Source organism: Pezoporus flaviventris, unplaced genomic scaffold (genome assembly GCF_033815535.1).
Source record: "Pezoporus flaviventris isolate CSIRO_AGI_PZ_B2104156 unplaced genomic scaffold, CSIRO_AGI_Pfla_v1 ptg000007l, whole genome shotgun sequence".
NCBI classification, from domain to species: domain Eukaryota; kingdom Metazoa; phylum Chordata; class Aves; order Psittaciformes; family Psittacidae; genus Pezoporus; species Pezoporus flaviventris.
In genome coordinates, this window is record NW_026892555.1 from 96357527 (window position 1) to 96376850 (window position 19324).

The following is a 19324-nucleotide window of genomic DNA, read 5'->3' on the forward strand; positions in this document are numbered from 1 at the left end:
CGATAGAACAGAATAGACTAGACTAGACTAGACTAGAATGAATAGACCTTGAGAGGATTTTCATGGGATAGGTTCAGTTTGAAAGCTGTGTGTCTTTCCCATCTTGCCCATTTTTTGTCTGTGCTGTTTTGATACCCTGCTCAGATAGCTGAGTTTTAAGAAGTCACAATATCTTAAAATTTGAAGTGCTTTTACAGTGTATTTCAGCGAAGGGAACTCACTGTATTCAAAGCAATAATAAAACTGGCAGAGCCTCCAAAGATCAGGCAGCAAAGCTTTTCCCTACAGAATTATTATTACTTACAATCAAAACAGAGCATCACCTTCAAACCATGTTTTGTTTAACTGTATTAACCCTCATATGTTTGTATAATGTGCTTTCATCCTCAGTGCATAGGCCCTGTCTATCTGAACAGAGATACCAGATGTGCACAAAGAGAGTGGTGGGATGAAGTGAACAGACTTTAGACCGGGAGCTACACTTTAACCAGAGTCTGAGGAAATTAGATTGCATGTGGAGATTTGTTTGATCCAGTTCCAGTTAACTGCAACCGTGGGTTAAGTATGCAGTCTTAAGAGTCTAAAATTAAAAAGTATTCTCTGCAGTGATGTTAATAATTAACTAAAATCATGTTGAATTCAAAGGTAGACTTGTGTTGAAACAGAGATGGGAATATTTTTGAGGTCAGTACACAATTGACATATGAAACACATGAGCAAGAACATCAGCTGAGAAAAAACAATGGAGATGCATAAAATCCAGTGTTAGCTAATTAAAGCTAACACAAGGAGCAGGATGCATCTGTCTACAATTTATCTTCTCTGCAGATGATTTCATGTAGAACTTAAAAAGCCTAGATCTACATCTAAAAACAATGAGCACTTGATAAAAGCATTTATTCATAGAATCACAGAACCATAGAATCATTTAGGTTTGAAAAGACCTTTAAGATCATCAAGTCCAATGGTAAACCTCACACTGCCAAATCTACCACTAAACCATGTCCCTAAGTACATCTCCAGAGATGGTGACTCAGCCACTTCCCAGAGCAGCCTGTTCAAATGCTTGACAGCCCTTTCAGTGAAGAAACTTTTCCTAATACGCAGTCTAAGCCTGCTTTGGCACAACTTGACGCTATTTCCTCTCACCCTGTCATACTTTTAAATGTTTATCTAACCAGCATTCATGCCAACTTGTGAATGGCCCTGAAAGAGACATCAGGTATGGTAAGGATGGTACACCCATCCATTTTTTATTAGGAAAAATGCCGCAGAAGATCATCATGAACCTCTGAATGTGAAACTGGGCCAAGAGAGGCATCACACAGTCAAACCTTTGTATTTCCAGTCAGAAATCTAGTTGCTACGTTTGGTACTAAATCAGGAATGTTAATCATCTGGGTGGGAAGCTGCTAAGTATAGAATCGCAAAAATCAGTAGGATAGATCAGAAATAAAAGATACTGGTATCAGTTTTAGAGAGCGAGCAAAGCTCATGCTAAAAACTGCTTTTTCCCCTGCAGTGGTCTGCGGATCCACTGGAACACCTGAATGATAATTCTGTGATCTGCAAATACACAGTAACTAGTTTGCCTTTTCACGCTTCCAGGATTTTGGCAACAAAAATGCGACAATCTGTTTAATTTCCTGGGTGAAAGGAATAAACAATGCTGTTATCCTACACACTGTCTGACACACACACTGACAAAAGTCTGTCACTTTTGCATCTGACAGTGCCGTTCACATTGTACATTAGGCCAGCTGAGGGCACGTAATCATGACTGGAGTATATATTTTTCAAAACTGGATTTTGGTGACTGTTATTTTGAAATGCAGCAGTCTAATGGCAGGACAAGAAACAGATTGGCAATTAACACCATCCTAAGTTTGGTACCACGTATGAGTCTCTTAGACTGGTCGATTAAATGGGATACTAAAATGATTAATTGTTAAGTCTCCTAAAATAAATTTGTGTATGATTCATGGAAGTATAGAAACTTCCCCATCAAGTGGCTGCCAGCTGGGGTCAAAGGTGCCCTGTTAGCAGGGTTCAATCACTGACCAAGCATGTGCAGACAGAATACATTTTAGTTTTAAGCTTTTGAGACTATATACTTTATCCACAGTTGCAGTTAACAGGAACTGGATCAAACAAATCTCCACATGGAATATCAACTCAGACTCTAGTTAAAGTATAGCTCCATGTCTGAACTTTAGCCTATCCCTCACTTTGCGCATATCTGGTGTTCAGATAGTCAGGAACTATGAACTGAGCATGAAAGAATATTTTAGAAACTTGTTTTCTTGTAACCAAATGAGGGTTAATACACATAAACAAATAGTGCATGGTTTGAACATGATACTCTGTCTTTACTGTAAGTAATGATAATTCCATAGGGAAAAGTTTTTCTGCCTAATCCTTGTAGAATCTGCCTAAGCTTTGCAGGTTCTGGAGGTTTTTTATTGCTCAGGATACAGATAGTTCTCTTTAGTGAAATACACTGTGAAAGCACTCTTTATTTTTGGACATTTGTGAAGTCTGGAAGCTTGCTAGCCTGAACAGAATTCCATAATTAGGGGAAGAATGCAAAAGCAAGCAGTACTTCCTCTCCCTGTACTTTATCTAGCATGATTGCCTTTGCCTGCTGTGCAACTGAAGTGTGCAAGTAGCTTCATAGAAACGATAGTTCAATTCTGTTTAGGGTACCAAGATAAACAGGCACTGAAAGCTTATGGAAGTGCAGAAAAAGTTTGGTTTGTGCTATGAAGATACAGGTAAGGATCCCATAGTTTCAGGTAGTTAGTTGGACCAAATCTCTTCTTTCTTAAAGATATCTCAGAGTTAATGCTTTCACTATATAGCTCTGGCAAGTGCAGTAGCACTAGATAACTCATAACCTGCCTAATGGAGACAAATAGCTATGGACACATGTCAGAATAATTAGTGTTGAGTAAAGTAATTTGATTTGTTCATTTAACAAATTGAATCATTTCAGCTAACTACACAGCATGGTACAAATGTGATGAGGGATGTTCAGAGAAGAAAACTATTCCTTTTTTCCTTCACTATATTAATTTAACTGTGAGGGAAAATGTATGCTCACAGTATGCAAACAATGTCCAGCTTCACATTCCGGATTTTGCAACCTCTGTTATGGCTTGACTCTTCCCGGGATTCTTGGACTGGTGCAGCATCCTCCTTGTAGCTCCAAACTACTCTCCAGAGAAGCCTGTCTTAACTATTCTGCTCCACCAGTACATGAGAAGCCTGCCTTTCTCTGCTAGATGGGAACATCTCAGCTAGGTGTGTAAGGTTACATCCCTGCCTCCTGTAACTCTGATGAAGAAATGGACAAAATGAAGGATTATTGAAAATTCTAGTACCTTTTCAACTTCTTGGACTATTTTCTAAGCAGGAATGATGGTGGCTTAACAGGTTAGAGGTATTAAATTTTACTGAGAATAAATACAGAAATACATAACATTCAACTTTTGGGGGTTATATAAAATATACTCTGTGTGAAATCAACGTAACTCCCCTTTGTCCTTTGCAGTGTATCTTTTTATAGGTTATAGGAGTTTTACTCTGTTCTGACTTTCTTGAACGTTTTGAGAGTGAAGCTGGCAACATACATAGCAAACAGGTTGTATGTACATGTCTTCGCAATTGTCAAAATCTAGACTGTTTTCAAAATTGCTTTCAGCACTGACTGTTTACGAAAGCTTGCAGAAGAATGGTTTGATGCTTCTAGTTTAATTAATGTTACGTAATCTCACTTTCAATCTGTTCTACTTGGACATGTGTTGAGTAGTTCCCTTAGCAAGAGGTTGCCAAAGGAAGTGTAATGCAGCCTTTAAAGCTAGGAGTGCTTTGTCCACATTGAAAATCATCAAGCCGTGCAAAGATACCTATGTTGGGTCTAAATGTGTTAATTTGAGGACAAGAAGCAGTAGAGTTGGATATTGTTGTGCCCTAACTGGACTAGCACAGCCTGCACTGATGAGGCCGCACCTGGAATCCTGTGTTCAGTCTGGGGCCACTCACCTCAAGGGAAATACTGAGTTGCTGAGGCTTGTTAAAAGAAAGGCAATGAAGCTGGTGAAGGGTCTGGAGCACAAATCTTGTGAGAAGTGGCTGAGGGAACTGGAGTTGTTTAGTCTGGAGAAGGCTCAGGGGGACCTTATTGCTCTCTACAACTACCTGAGAGGAGGTTGTACTGAGGCAGGAGTCAGTTTCTTTTCCCAAGTAACAGCTATGATGAAAGAAACATTCTCAAGTTGCTTCAGGGATGTTTAGATTGGGCATTAGGAAGCAAGCACTGAACAGGCTGCCCAGGGAACTGTTTAGGTCACCATCCCTGGAAGTACTTAAAAGACATAGATGCGTCGAAGTGGTTTTGTGGTTGACTTGGCAGTGTTTGTGGTTGGACTCGATTTTCTTACAGGTCTTTTCCAACCTAAATGATTCTATGATCATGAGTACATAGGAAACCATATTCATGTTCAGTGTAGACAATCTCAGAAGCTAATTCCCACAAATCAGGCGAAGAGATTTTTGGTTGGTTGTTGGTTGGGTTTTTAATTTGTGTGTTAGTTGCACCCCATCTGTATCTGTTCTGTATTTTATAAGCCTTGTGGGCAGGTGCTCTCTCTTCGTGTTTCCACAGTGCCTGGCAGTGACTCATAACTGGAGTCCAGGTTCCACCAAAGTGCAGTAAGTACAAGAGTAACTTGGATCTCCTGTGAACTACTTTGTCCAAAGTGTTAGCTGTAATAGCATCAAATGTATGGTCAATTCCATGTAAACTTTACTATTAAAATAATTGTGTGTGTTGTGAATAATAAATCATGTTACAGTAAGAAGTTGGATTGGATTGCTTTCATCCTAGGTAACGATGTCAGGTTCCAGCATGTCTTTTTTTACTGGAAATGGCTGAGCACTGCAGGATGGATTTGGTGACTCAACTCTCATTGGACTCGAGACAAAACATCTTGTGCTCACCCTAATCTATGTTTCATGTCTGTGGCTTTAAATTATGACACAATAACCTGTTCTCTGTCAAAGTCTGTTTAATTTCTCAAGGAAAATCTTAAAACATTAATTACTAAAAAGCCTCATGGCTTCCTCTTGCAACTGTAGTACAACTGTACTAAACTGACCACCCTCATAATATCAGTTTCTTCAGTGCAGCTGCATGCAGATCTCTGAATTCTTCCTTTCTGCTCCCCTGGCTGCATGCATTAACATACTGGTACTTCAGAGGCACCTAATGATGATGATTTCCCAGAAAAGGTACAAGCACTTTGCCCAATTTAAAGCTCTTCTCACTGGGTTGACCAGCCTCTTTTGCCCCATTTTTCTTTCTTATTCAAGCAACTTGAGACCAGAGGAGCCACATGCAAACCCATATGTGACTTAGGTACAGCAATACTGATAAAAAAGGATGCTGAAGAATATTTGTGTGAAGAACAGTGATAGAAGCAGGCAAGGTGAAAAGTCAGTAAATAGAGAAATAGCCCCCTCTCCACTGAGAAAATATTTCAACAAAAAAGGAGAATATGAAGAGATGCATGCTTCTGACATTTATTTAATCTTTAAAATCTTTGATAGAAATACCTGTAAAGCTCTCAGTTATCAGCTATTGACAGAATTTGGCTGAACTTGTGTGTGTGTGTATACACACACATATGCATACATAGATGGCCAAAGAAAGTACTTATTAGTGAATAAAAAATATTTGACTCTACTTAAAAAAGAATCCACAAGATGTATGACTCACCCTGTGTGTGATTATCAAACTGAAACATTTATACAGCATTTCTCCCACAGCTTTTTAAAATTATGAACAACGAATATAGAGTTAAATTCTGTTCTGTATCATGGGCAGCTTATTACAGCCTGTGTTTTAATAGTTCTTCTTGCACCCGTGTGTCAGATTAAATGGTAGAAATGCCAACTGGATGATAGCGTAGTATCATTTCTGGAAGTATTGGCTTTTAAAGTTAATCTTCAATGGGATGCTTTACTGTAGGAATCTGCATACATTAGATAACCTTGGCATGCAGAGAGTATTTTAAGACCCACATAATTTTGAAACACCCTTTAATGTTCATGGAAGGTCATGATACATTCCATACACATAAGATCAGAAATCAGACCTTCCAGGCTTATTTTACTTCTTGGGTTAGATGCCAAATTGGGAGCCCACAGCAACGTATTCGGGTTTTCTGTAAGGCAGTTAAAGTGACAAAACAAGCTTTTCCATGCTCCTCCACAAGCATCTGAGCCCTGGTCCAGGGCAACCACCTCACCGTCTTCACGTGCTTACTTTTAAGCTGAGATTTCCAAAACAAGTGCTGCCAATTAATAATGTATACTATTGTGGATTTGGGGATCTTGAAGTGTGAGGTTAGAAAATTCACTTTAGTAACTGAACTCCAGCATCTGGTGCTACCAGTACTGTCCACAATCAACCTGTTAAACCACAGGCAATACTATCTATACCTACTTCTGTTATCAATTTCTATTTATCCACTGATTTATCCACAAAAAAAAAATTAATAGATGCTTCCTTAAGCTTTAAGTTTAATCAACATAAATTTTATATCCTCAAAAGACTAATCCTCTGTAATTCAGAAATTTTGTAATAACATGCTTACATATTTTCACTTCGAGTTAGCTGCTTCTTAGAAGAAGGAAGAAGTGCATGTAAGACTAGATTCAAAGTAGTTCCATGAAATGTATCTGTGCCCTTTATGCGACAGCCTGCTACACCAGGGAGAGGAAAAAAGCAAATCCTAGCCTTGATGTCAAAACAATGTAAACTACTTCTTGTATGTTGACTTGTGTAACAAGTGAGGCATGAAAACAAAGCACAGTGCCCTGAGTGGTGACGGTGAATATTTTATCTTACCAGCAAAAAGCAACAAGAGGCTAAATCCTTAAAGCATATGCCATGCTGACAATGCGCTCTCATTGTGACAGTAATGGTATTTGCAGTCCCAGCTGCACTCAAGCCTGTGCTGTAAAACCACCCATTTCTCAGAATGCATGTTGCTGCCTTTTACCCTTTATTGGCCCTTAGCCAGATGAAGGAGCTGTTCTCTGTTGTTCCTGTTGCCCTGTATAAGCAGATGTTTAAACAATTTTTTTGCCCAAAGTGAAATTGGAGAGATTTTGGCATCGTTAGTTCTGAAATTTTCACAGTGCCAAAAAGTATCTTTAGGTGACTTTAGGCCTTTTGTATGTAAGCCAGCCTTTCTCTGACTTTTTACAAATATCCACCTTGAATGCCTTTCTAAAATTCAGTGGCTGGATCATCGCAGAAATGTTGAAGCAGGAGTACCGCTTGCTGTTGCTGTGATTCAGTTGTTTGAGTGTGGTTGGTAAGAATATTTAGAGGGTGACTTTGGTCTGGGAGTAGCAGGTACTCACTATTTTCTGTTGGGGATTTTTTTTACTAAGTCTAATGAGTTAAGAGTTAATGAGTTGATTAGGGACAAGGGAAGATGCTGCTCTGGGAGTGCATTTGAATGTGTGTGCTCTCTGTTTTTACCTAGAACGCGCTTGTTCAGTGTTCTCTCCAGGCTGAGTCATGAGATTCAAAGGGAATTGGAGAATGTTGCTTATAAATTATGAGTAACCTCATGGTTACCGTCCTGTCATGAATAACATCAGACTACCCTTCACAACTCATCTTTTTCTCCTGACTTTGTCAACTTGTAAGGTTTCTATATCCCTGGCAGTGTTCAAGGCCAGGTTGGATGGAGTCTTGGGTGACATGGTTTAGTGCAAGGTGTCCCTGCCCATGGCAGGGGGTTTGGAACTAGATGATCTTAAGGTCCTTTCTAACCCTAACTATTCTGTGATTCTATATCCCCTGCATAAGATTGTTCCCCATACTGCATTGATTCTCAGTCCAGGTCTTTTGTGTGGAGTCCCAACAGTCCTACACCAGTTTCTTGTTTCCTACTTCATATTTGGGTAATTCAGGAAGTTTTGAGTGATTTGCTAAAGCGATTACATGGTAACATTTCAAGACATCCTAGTACTGCTTTAGAGAGACAGTTTTGGGGAACCTGGGTGGAGAGCTCTCAAGAGGGTGAGGAAGCAATGTGTCAGGTGAAAAAACGTGTTCATGGTTTGTGGTGTGGTAAAGGAGGAGTAAGCAGAATGCACAAATTAAATACTGAAATTATGCATAATTTGTATAATTGCTGCTAAATGTGACTGAGTTCTGCGTTATCCAGAAGTAAGAGCAACAAGCGGATCACTTCCAGCTCCGCTTCATTCTTAGGTTCAGTTTTCCATTTCAGAGCTACTGACAGGCTGCTGGGCACCCTGTCCACTTCCCATAGTCAAAACTGCAGAAGAGCCTCCAGCAGCTCCAGGATCCCAGGCAAGATCTGTGTCTCCACTCAAACCCAAGATGCACACCTCCCTGCAGGAGCTGTCATTAGCCTGAATGGCAGTCACCCCAGCAGGAGAATGAAAGCTTTTCTACCTTTTAGAAGTGGGGCTGCTCAGGTAGATATGCCCAACATAGTTTTAATCCAATTAGTTGAGGTACCAGTGGCAAATGAATCTTGGTAGCACACACTTTATGCTCAAGCACCCAAACCTGCTTAGGTGCTAGCTGCAGGCAGAATTCTTAGCTCCCACATATTCATTGCTAGCAGTACCTAAGCTTGGTGAATTTAAATTGGGAATTACCAGTATTACTGCAGTCACATTTCTGACTGTACTGTAGGTATCCTTTTTATCCACACACTGTAAGCAGCATGATAGAAATACTATGTAGATTTAATAGAAACATTACATAGATGGGTCAAAAAACATTACGTAGATGGGTCAAAATAATAATTAAAAAAAAAATTGCAAATAAGTTTCTTTATTAACTTGCCAAAATGTAAATTACCATGTATCCAAAAGACCAGTTTTCCCTTCCAGTATCCACTGATGTCCTGGATATAGCTCTAGAAAAGAAATTTCTGAATATGGTTTTGTTTCCATTCATTCACTGGCTAAACCCTGTAGAAGTATCAGTGTGGCTTCTGACCCAGTTGCTTCTGACCCTAAGTTTAAGCTCTTTTCCCAAGCAACTATCAAGCAAAGATAGTCTTAAAATAATGGGGGGGGGGGAGGGGGAACAGTGCCATGGAGAAAAATTTAGTGGGATTGAGAGTACAGGATAGTTTTTCATCTAGCAATGTCCTAAGTTTATTGTAACTTTAAACTTCTGTTTTACAGATTGACTCTCCAGTCAAGCTCCACATGTGTTTCTTAAAGTAGCCTCGATCTCCCTATGGACTGAACAGAAGTATCACGAAATGGCATTGCTTGCTAGGAATGCAGAGCCTGAGTTCAGCTCCTACTCCTTCAATAACTTGGAAAACCTGTGTGAAGTCCAAACCAAGAAAGGATTCTTCTACACAAAAGCCAAACTTCTGCACCCAGGGGAAGACCTGTGCTATTTAGCCCGCCTGGATGACCAGACAAGGTTTGTGATCATCAACGTAGGTGGTATTAAATACAAAGTTCCATGGACCACCTTGGAGAACTGCCCCTTGACCAGGCTTGGGAAGCTAAAATCTTGCAACAATTATGATGAGATCATGAACATCTGTGATGATTATGATGTTAGCTGCAATGAATTCTTTTTTGACCGTAATCCTAGTGCCTTCAGGACAATCATGACTTTCCTGACAGCTGGGAAGCTGAGGCTTCTCAGGGAGATGTGTGCTCTTTCTTTTCAGGAGGAGCTTGTGTACTGGGGGATAGAAGAGGACCACCTGGAGTGGTGCTGTAAAAAGAGACTGCGACAGAAAGAGGAGGAGGCAGCTGAGGCCAGACTGTATGAAGGGGAGCTGGTGTTTAGTGAAACTACGCAATGTGCCTTCCAGGACAATAGCCGATTGAGTTTGTGCATGCGAAAGCTCAGGGATATGGTGGAGAACCCCCACTCAGGGATCCCAGGAAAGATCTTTGCTTGTATTTCAATCTCTTTTGTTGCCATCACTGCAGTCAGCCTCTGCATCAGCACCATGCCAGATGTCAGAGAAGAAGAAGATCGGGTGAGTTCAGCTTTTCTCAGAGTAAAGTGTGTTTTGCATTATTATCTCCTCAGGGAAGGTGGTGGGCACAATCACTCCAGCAATCATGCAGGTATTGCGTTCAGTATTTATGATGTGGAGGCCTGGCCAGGGTAGAGCACAGAAAGCATTCTGCCACTTAATATTGATCGGGCCAAACTCCACTTTGCCAACACAGCTTTGCCAGTCACAGCAGCAGACAGCTTTACCCAACAGATTTGTTTTCTGACATCTCTAACCAGATCACAAACTAGCTGCTGTGGATATAAAAATCAGCTTTGCTTGATGCTTTGTTATGTTAAGAGCTAACAAATAGTTTTCCTTAAAAGTTACTTGAACATACCACTTTGAATGAACTCTCAGTACTCCACTGTAAAAAACACATCTAAAATATTTTGATGCTATAGGTGAGGTAAAGGGCAGGGAAGCTGAGGCAGCAATTTAACAGCAGAAACAAGGCAAATGTCCCAATTTCAGACGTGCTTAGTATTCTCGAGTGTAAGCTATGGATGCTTCATGCCCTTGAAAATAAAGTCTTATGGATATTTTGTTTATTCTTCAGTTCAACAAATTTCCTAAGGGTTTAGTCCCTTATTTGTGCAAGCAGTTCAGTTCCCTAGGATTAGCTGTATGTAGGCCAAAGAGAGCTCCTCTGGAGATAGATAGATGACATTCACATTCTCAGTAAATATGTGCTGAAATGCAATCTATCTGAGGGGTTTGGAGGATGAGGACTTTTCAGAGTTTATGGCTTCTTTAGTTTTACTCAGTTCCAAGCTTGATACTAAATGTTTGGGTTTATTTCCCAGCCCCATGACCATTAAATGTGATTGTGAACTTCAGCTACTTCACCCCATCAAGTTCTGCCTCACAGCTGAAGGCTAAGCTCTCCTGAAAGCAAGAATCCTCTTGTGTGCTGTCACCAGGTCCTGAGTGGCTCATCGCTCACTGCCACTAGCAGAAAAGAGAATGACAGGAAGCATTTACTGTTTTGTAGCATTGAAAGTAAAAAACCTGCTGATGGAAAATTAGTCCATAAGCTCCAGAGAGCCCCCTGCGTTTGACTGAGTACCTCAGGTGCAGTTAAACCCACCCTTTGCTTGCGATGTGTTCTTAGGTTAGATGTCAACTGAGTTGGTTGATCTGGAGTAAGAGTCATTCAGTAGAGGCCAGGAAAGAAAAGGCAAAACGTTTGGTATGTTGTTTGATATTTGGTTTATTATAAGATCTTTGTTTTAAAGGCTTTTATGATCTAAAATTTGAGGATAGTAGTGTTGCGTACTAGGTAAAACGACATTGTCCCAATAATTTTTTTTTTAATATTTATTCCAAAACACACATCTTTTACTGTAATTAACCATCAGTGCTCCATTATTCTGGACTTTAAAGTACAAGGGATATTTTGCAGTTCAAAACTGAGATGTATTTAGTGTTTAGATGTTCCTGGGTTTAAGTACGAGCTGAACAATTGCCTTCAGAATTACCAGAGTTTAGGTACCTTATGTTTTTACTAATGATCTGAACATAAATAGGAAGTCACAATAGTAGGCTTATATTTGTTAGGTAGAACAGGGTAATAATGAGAGTAGAGCAAGCATATGAGAGAAGCCTGGATTTCTTGGTAAGCTGGGGCAATTAAAAGGAGCACATTTTCATAGTCAAATGCAGAATTGTACAATAAAGGTGAATGCAGACTTGCTCTTGCAAAAGTAGAGCGTGTAATTCCCCAAACAGGAATCTAAATATGATTTAGGGTACAAGCAACTGAATGTGATTTCCTATTGCAGCGTAAGGTCAGAAGGGTTAATGTGATCCTTGAACATCTAAGCTGGGGAATAGCGATTAGAAGCTGGAAGATGATTTTGTGCCTGTATGCGGCATTGGTGAGACTGACACAAGAATACTGCAGTCAGTTCTCACACTGCTTTGAAAAACTGGAGTGAGTGAAAAAACCTATAAATATTAGAGACCTGGAGAAAGTGCCATATAATAAGAAACTTGAGCATTTCCGTTTATTTAGATTGTTGAAAGGAAGGTGACTAGATTAAGCAAATAAGTGCTCTTTATGGGAGGAGGAGAAAGGTCTAAAGGACCTTTAAATTAGGAAGAGGATGCATGGTTAAAAGCTGAATCCTGATAAATTTGCATGGGAAACTATATGCCAATATTTAATATCATGGTGATTAATTACTGGGCAGTCTAGGAAGAGAATTAGCGGAATTTGGGTTTTTTGGTGTTTCCAGTTCAAGGCTCAGTGCCCTTCTGGAAGGTAGCATTCAGCTAAACATACTCTACTTCAATCAAAAGTAAATTACTGATTTCAGTTCATGTTACAAAGGTGAAATGCTTGGAATACAGAGGAGTTAAAAATAAATCATATTTTTCTGTGCCCTTATATTCTAAAGGCACAGAACTCCTGCAAATAGGTTTTGTTCTGCCCTTTACACAGGGAAGGTCTGTGGACAGAGCAGAAGTGGTTACTTTGAGACAAACGTGGTTCTTCGGCTCAGAGGACAGGTGAATAATCACTTTTCACATAGCTGAATTCATCCCCACTTCTCCTCCCTGGCCACTGAATTAATGCAATTAATTGGAGTTGTAATTAGCCATGCCCAGAGTCATACGCAGTGACTGATTTTGGTCCTGCACAAATGGATGTAAATACCCATGTAGATCTTTTCAGCCTCAATAAGGCTAGACATGGAGTAAGGCATATGCCCACATAGAATTGCTTGTAGTATCAGAGACCTAGGCTGCAAACTCTTTGAGTATCATCCGTACATGTCTCATCAGGCCAAAGCAGCTCATCAAATAACAGGTGTGGAGAGAAGAGAATGAATTTAAAGTGATGTTAATCATCCTGAGTTGTATCTTAGTACCTAGTTTAAAATTTGTTTCCAGAGATAGCCCTTTGGTCTGGTTTTGCAGTCTCCTAACAAGCTGAAAATGTATGTGCATCCCTCTTGGCTAAGGAACAAATAAACAGTAAATACTATTTCAAGGATGCGCTGTACTTGGTGTGTAATAATCAATATCAATAATAAATTTTTCATTTCAAAATTTTCAGAAAGGGAGATTTCTATGCAAGATCTAGATTTAATGATAAAAAGTCCCCTCTTCAGACAAAATACTGCTGAGACAAAATCATAGCAAGAGCCTGCAGGCACTGAGCTCTTTCAAGACCACCACAAAAATGATCGCCAAGACATAAAAATAGTCAGAGGCATAGAGTATCCTTAAGGCATTTCAGGCGTATGATGCCCCCCTTCAAGTGGGCTTCCCAACTCTCTAAACAAATGGCAGGCATCAAGTAACTTAAGGAAAGCAGCTAGAACATCACAGGAGTCTTAAACCAGTTGGGGATACATTACAGCAAGAGCTTTAACAATGCAGTAAGAGCTGAGCAACCAAAAGACATGGAGAGATTCAACTGAAAGCCAGATGGTCATCATACTAGACTCTTCATTGTTTTCTTGGTGAAAACGAATGTTGACCATTTCTATCCAAAGAAGAAATCTTTCTTTTGTTAGACTTTCTCACCACAGAAGAAATGTGGTGAACTTTGATTAACATCAAGCATTTTGTCCTGGCTCACAGAAGTGTTTATAGGCCTGAGTTCCACTGAGCTCAATCATTTGTAGCACCACAGTGTAAAGCAGGAGGAGATCAGAGTGTACTTCCTTCTTCACTGTGCTTTCTAACGGACTGGGAAAAGCTAGTCTAATTAAAGGTACTGTGATAGGAAGTTACAGTTCAATAACCTTCAGCTGAAGAATGTTATACCAAAAAGAGTCATAAATAATGAAGTTAAGGATAGCTCATAAAGAAACTTGAAACTATTTAACATTCTAAGCTTAATTTATACACTGTGCTTCAACTTTCGTATCAGTGAGGATGGGGAATAGATGAATTGTGAATGGGAGTTTTAAGCAATCTTGTGACTAAAGATCTCATTTCACAAAGGTACACACAAAAGTAATTTCAGACAAGGTTAAGAGAGTCATATATGATTCTCAACATCTTTTCATAGATCAGCTGTTGGTGTAAGGGCTGGATGAGCAATGAGGTTGGTTGAAAACTGGCTGAACAATGAGGCACAGAGGATGGTGATCAGTGACACAAAGTCTAGTTGGAGGCCAGTGAATAGTGGTGTACCCCGGGGTCCATACTGAGTCCGTTCCTGTTCAACATCTTCATTAGTGATTTGGTTAGGTTTGTAATCTAAAAAGGAAGCTAAATATGCAGAAGTATAAGTATTCAGGGACTCAGTATGTCAGAGCATTTTGTCGAATTAATGATACCTCTTGCAATTTGAGGTACTTCTGAGTGGGGCAACGTGTTATTTTAACATTAAACTGCTTACTTATTTCAATGAAAAGTAATGTAAAGGAGTAAAGCTGTTGTTACTGATGCTTTCTCTACTAAGATAGCACTCTAAGAGTTTAGAATGAAGCTTTTCATTACGGAAAAGCTCATCTTTAGCACTTTCTCTCCTTTGTGACTGTTCATCTGGTTTTCTGCATGTAATACTGAGACGTTCTTAATTTCAATTTAGAGCCACATGTTCATGATGTATAGATGGTTTGTTTTCATGAATGGAAGTCTTAATAAAATTGCAGCTTGTGTTTTTCCTTTATTTGTGGAATAAACTGTTCTAGAAATTACAACACAGTCAACCATGTATTTGAAAAAGTCTCCCTGATGGTATTACAGACAACTATTTTTAGTATATAAGCACCAAGGGTGACTTTTTATAAAAGGCATCTTGGGGAATAGCACTAATTTTCCTGGGGATCATCTGAGAATTTGTTATACCATTCTCTCAGTTCTACTATTTAAATGTAAAACCCATGAGCTGTAACAATATCACCAGTTATGCCATTTGATCCAATCTACTGATGTACTCAACCTCTGTGTTGTTAGTTTGCAGTTTGTGCTTGCTCCATGCAGTTCAGGCCACAGGAAAAGACCAAATAACTCAGTAACAATTGTCACCTGCCTTTTCTACAATGTTGTGCACAAAGAAGTTCCTGTACCCACGTGAGATTCATGTTCCCTTTCACATTCACATGCCCTTGCTTAAGGGATGTAGGACTCACAGCGCTGCAGAGCTGTATTTTAACTAAAAGTAAGGTGTTTCTCTTTTTTTTGTCTCTTTTTTTTTTCTTTCTTTCATAAGCTTAAAGTAGGTTTTCTGCTCAGATGGTATTTAAATCAAAATAGTAACACACAGTCCAAATTACAAGTTTTGAGAGCATCCTTTACCCACAGCTTTAGTCATCAGCAATAAGTAAAAGTCTGCTTTGTTAATAATGTGCTTAATCTGCCTCATGTAGTTTCATCACTTGTACTCTGTAGTCCTGCACGTAGATCACAAATGCTGTTCAGGTACATAGGCACATTAATGCCTCAGGCTGTGAGCTAGGTTTCTAAGCAAAGAATTTTTTTTTCTTTCTATAAGCAAGACCAACTTAGTTTATACAAGATGCTATTGCTGCATGATATCCTTAGAGTCAAAAACTAAGGAGTGACTACAAAGTCTTGCAGTGCAAGTCTGAGTCATCATAGTGTGGTCTCCCCGCTCCTGTCTGATGGTCAGAGAATATAGACATATCTAATTGTTCTGTCATGACAGCTTCTTCAAGAGAAGATAAAGGAAACATGGTCCAGTGAGAAAATCTTTCTCTGTTCTATCAGGAGGAATGTTTCTTTCACTAAAAGTTGCCTATAGACTGGGAGGTAGGCATTTGACACTGTGGAACTGTTTGCACAAATCCCCACAGTGAGCTTGCAGACTTTCTGTTCAATTCCCCACCTCAGCAAAGTCACTGGCTGAGATGTTCATACCTGGCTTTTACCAATGCTGGGTCTCACTGCAGCATCTTTTCACAAGTTGCTTTTATCAAGTAAACACAGAAATCCGTCTGGGACCAGGCGCTGCCCTGGAAGATTTTGAGGACAGTAGGTTACAGCTGGGAACCACCTGAAGCTCTCAGTAGTGTTTTAGGCTTAGAAGTCAAAAAATGGAGAGTATTTCTCTGTGCTGTTAGCTTGAGGATGAGGCAAGAGTTGAATAAGCTAAGATTCCTGTTGACTTTTTAATAACTTTATGCTGTACTAATAAACTCTTCCAGTCTACAGGATATCTTCTTATGAATAAGTAGTCGGGTCAGGTCTTCTTTTAAATATTGTATAAATATGCTGCAATATAACATTAGTGATAAATAATTAAACAGCTAAGACTCTTTGAAAGTATTGGTAACTTTGTCACGTTGTTAAGTGGTTTATGTTTGGTGCAATGTGGCTTACCCACACATATGCTCCATATGCTCACCCACACAAAATATGCTCCATATTTAATTTCTTTTAATGCTTCTCTGGTTCCACCACCATAACTATATCTATATCTACCAGTGCGTTTATTCTCCTGACTTCCAGGTAAATCATCCAGGGAGGCTCTGAAGCAATCTCATGATAACAGTTGCTTGACCTCCAGTCATGTTTTTAAAATCCCTACAGCTATTCAGTATAGCATGCTCTGTAATGTCCTGAGGGTACAACACAGCTTCTTTACTCCATAGATTGCTCCACTGCCTTTTGCAACAGAGCTTGTGCTCCATGATCTTATTGAGTAATGTCCTTTGTGTTCTTTAAGTGTTCTGAAAGAGTGAAATCTTTCATATATCTGTATATGTATTATATTTTTAATGTAATCTGGAAATTTCGTCTCGGAGCTCCAGGATATGTTGCTGTGAATTCTGGAGGTTTGGAATGAAAGAAAGCAACCAGATTTATGTTTGGCTAGACCTCATATAGCTAGGCTGAGTTAATGAGCTGATTCCAGTGTACAGCACTTACTTAGAAAAATTGCATTAAATCATTCAACATCATAAATGATTACATTTTCATTGCTTAAGATGTGCCCATTGAGATGAAATACAGAAGTTTTTGAAATTGGGGACTTCTTGCAGTGTCGATGGAGACATTTAGATTAAAGACAAATTAAGTTAGAAGAGTGATGATAAAAAAAAAAGTTTAAGTATTTTTTGCAATAAATTTAAACAAAGGCCTAAGGAAGGACCAGGAGAAAACTGTGAGGTTGTTGGATTTTCTAAAGGTAAGCATGATACTAGTTCCAACTAAAACCATGAAGAAGATGGTACTGAGTACAATCGGCAGCATGTTTGAGGACAACGGCGTAATTAATTCTAGTCTACATAGAGCACCACTCATTGCTCAAACTTAGTATGATTTTTATGAGGTTATGAATTTTCAAAAAAAAACCAAACCAAACCAAACAAAAACCCTTCTGATACAGGTACTTCTGTGAGGCACTGAATTGGTGCCACTCAACATCCTTCCTTAACAGAAATGGCATTTTTCAAAAACTTAATTCTCTTGTTGAATGTTTACAAAATTTCTCTTAAATCTTTGAGTAGCAGAAAACTAATATGAGAAATCATCATCCACTGACAGCATATGCTCTCGTGTTGGCCAGAGCTACTGAGGTGTTTTGCTGGTGATTTGGCAGAAAATAAGAAACAATTGCAAATTAAATCTAAAGGTAGCATAGAAATGACACACTAGTCAGGGACTGGAAGTATCTGGCACACAGTTATCCTGCCCCTCTACTATGCTCTCGTGAGACCTCACCTGGAGTACTGTGTGCAGTTCTGGTGTCCTCAACATAAAAAGGACACGGGACTGTTGGAACAAGTCCAGAGAAGGGCCACGAGGATGATCGGATGATCAGGGGACTGGAGCACCTCCTGTATGAAGACAGGCTGAGGAAGTTGGGGCTGTTCAGCATGGAGAAGAGAAGGCTGCGTGGAGACCTCATAGCAGCCTTCCAGTATCTGAAGGGGGGCTATAGGGATGCTGGGGAGGGACTCTTCATTAGGGACTGTAGTGATAGGACAAGGCGTAACAGGTTCAAACTTAAACAGGGCAAGTTTAGGTTGGATATAAGGAGGAAGTTCTTTCCTGTTAGGGTGGTGAGGCACTGGAATGGGTTGCCCAAGGAAGCTGTGAATGCTCCATCCCTGGCAGTGTTCAAGACCAGGTTGGACAGAGCCTTGGGTGGCATGGTTTAGTGTGAGGTGTCCCTGCCCATGGCAGGGGGGTTGGAACTAGATGATCTTAAGGTCCTTTCCAACCCTAACTATTCTATGATTCTAGGTTTCTATGATTTGAACATGGGGAGGCAACTGCATGTTCATCAGCAGAGGGTGCAACCTGTAAGTTTAGAGAGCATAGAGAACCAAAGACAAAAGACACTTTTGGGAAAATGGCCATTTAGAGACACTGGTGAACAACTGGGGTACACGATTTCCCATCTGATATGTTAGTTAAGAGGCAAACCATGAGACTTGACATACTGTGTCCAAACTCTTATCCAGTAAGTGGGTACACTGACAAAAAAAAGGTAAAAAGAATTATTTTAAATCTGAAAAATCTGCTTCATAGTGAGACACTAGAGATGTTTTTAATGCAGTGAACAGCAGAATAAGAGAATGTCTCTGGACAACAGTGAACAATAACTGGAACTTGGAGTTAAACCAATGCTCTAAATAGTGTATTACAGTGGGTAAATAACAATAGAAATCCTTTTTCTTAAGATGCTTGAGTACATCTCATACAGTTTTTAAATACATTTTGTCAGTCCTTCTAAACATTGTATCTCAGCTCAGTTGAAACTATGTGCGTCATTCGCGAACCACTTGGTGAGATCCTCTGCTCTGCAGAGGATTATTAGTTCAAGATGCCCTCTCCTAGCCTTACAGGTCAGTGAGTAATTGCCATCCTGTCCCCAGCTCAGTCATGCAGGAGTGCTGTTCCCCTGTGCAGGAGGTGCCAGCAAGGATGCGGTATGTCTGGGGCTTTCTTGGCCCTCATGTATATTCAGACCTGAAGTCATCAGTAAGATGGAATGGGCAGTGGCAGTTCATAATTGTGATTAAAGGCAAGGGCAGCCAGAAAACCTCAGAAGCCTGGAAGCTCTCTGATGAGGAGTCATATGGCATCAATCTGACCCCGTGAAGGCACAGATACTGACCACAGTATCTTGTCCAGCACTGACTGTGTTTGCAAGGGATGCACAGGGGCTGAGACATGTTACTGATGGGGCTTAGTCCCAGTATTAGCTGCTGTTCAGACTTGAGCTTGTGCGTCACTCATGAGCTGGATGCCACAGCTGGAACAGGCTGCTCACCAGGGTACATGCCAGCCCAGCC

The 19324-nt window shown here is 39.9% G+C and overlaps 1 protein-coding gene across 4 annotated transcripts in view; it reads left to right on the plus strand.

Annotated features, from left to right (window-relative positions):
* The window catches only part of KCNG2 (potassium voltage-gated channel modifier subfamily G member 2), a 58318-nt gene that overhangs the window by 25585 nt on the left and 13409 nt on the right, over positions 1-19324 (plus strand). For all 4 annotated transcript variants that reach the window (XM_061449630.1, XM_061449631.1, XM_061449633.1 and 1 more), the window contains exon 2: positions 9250-10073. In XM_061449630.1, the coding sequence (XP_061305614.1) occupies positions 9330-10073 (744 nt within the window). In that variant the 5' untranslated portion in view covers positions 9250-9329. The remainder of the gene's footprint in view (positions 1-9249; positions 10074-19324) is intronic.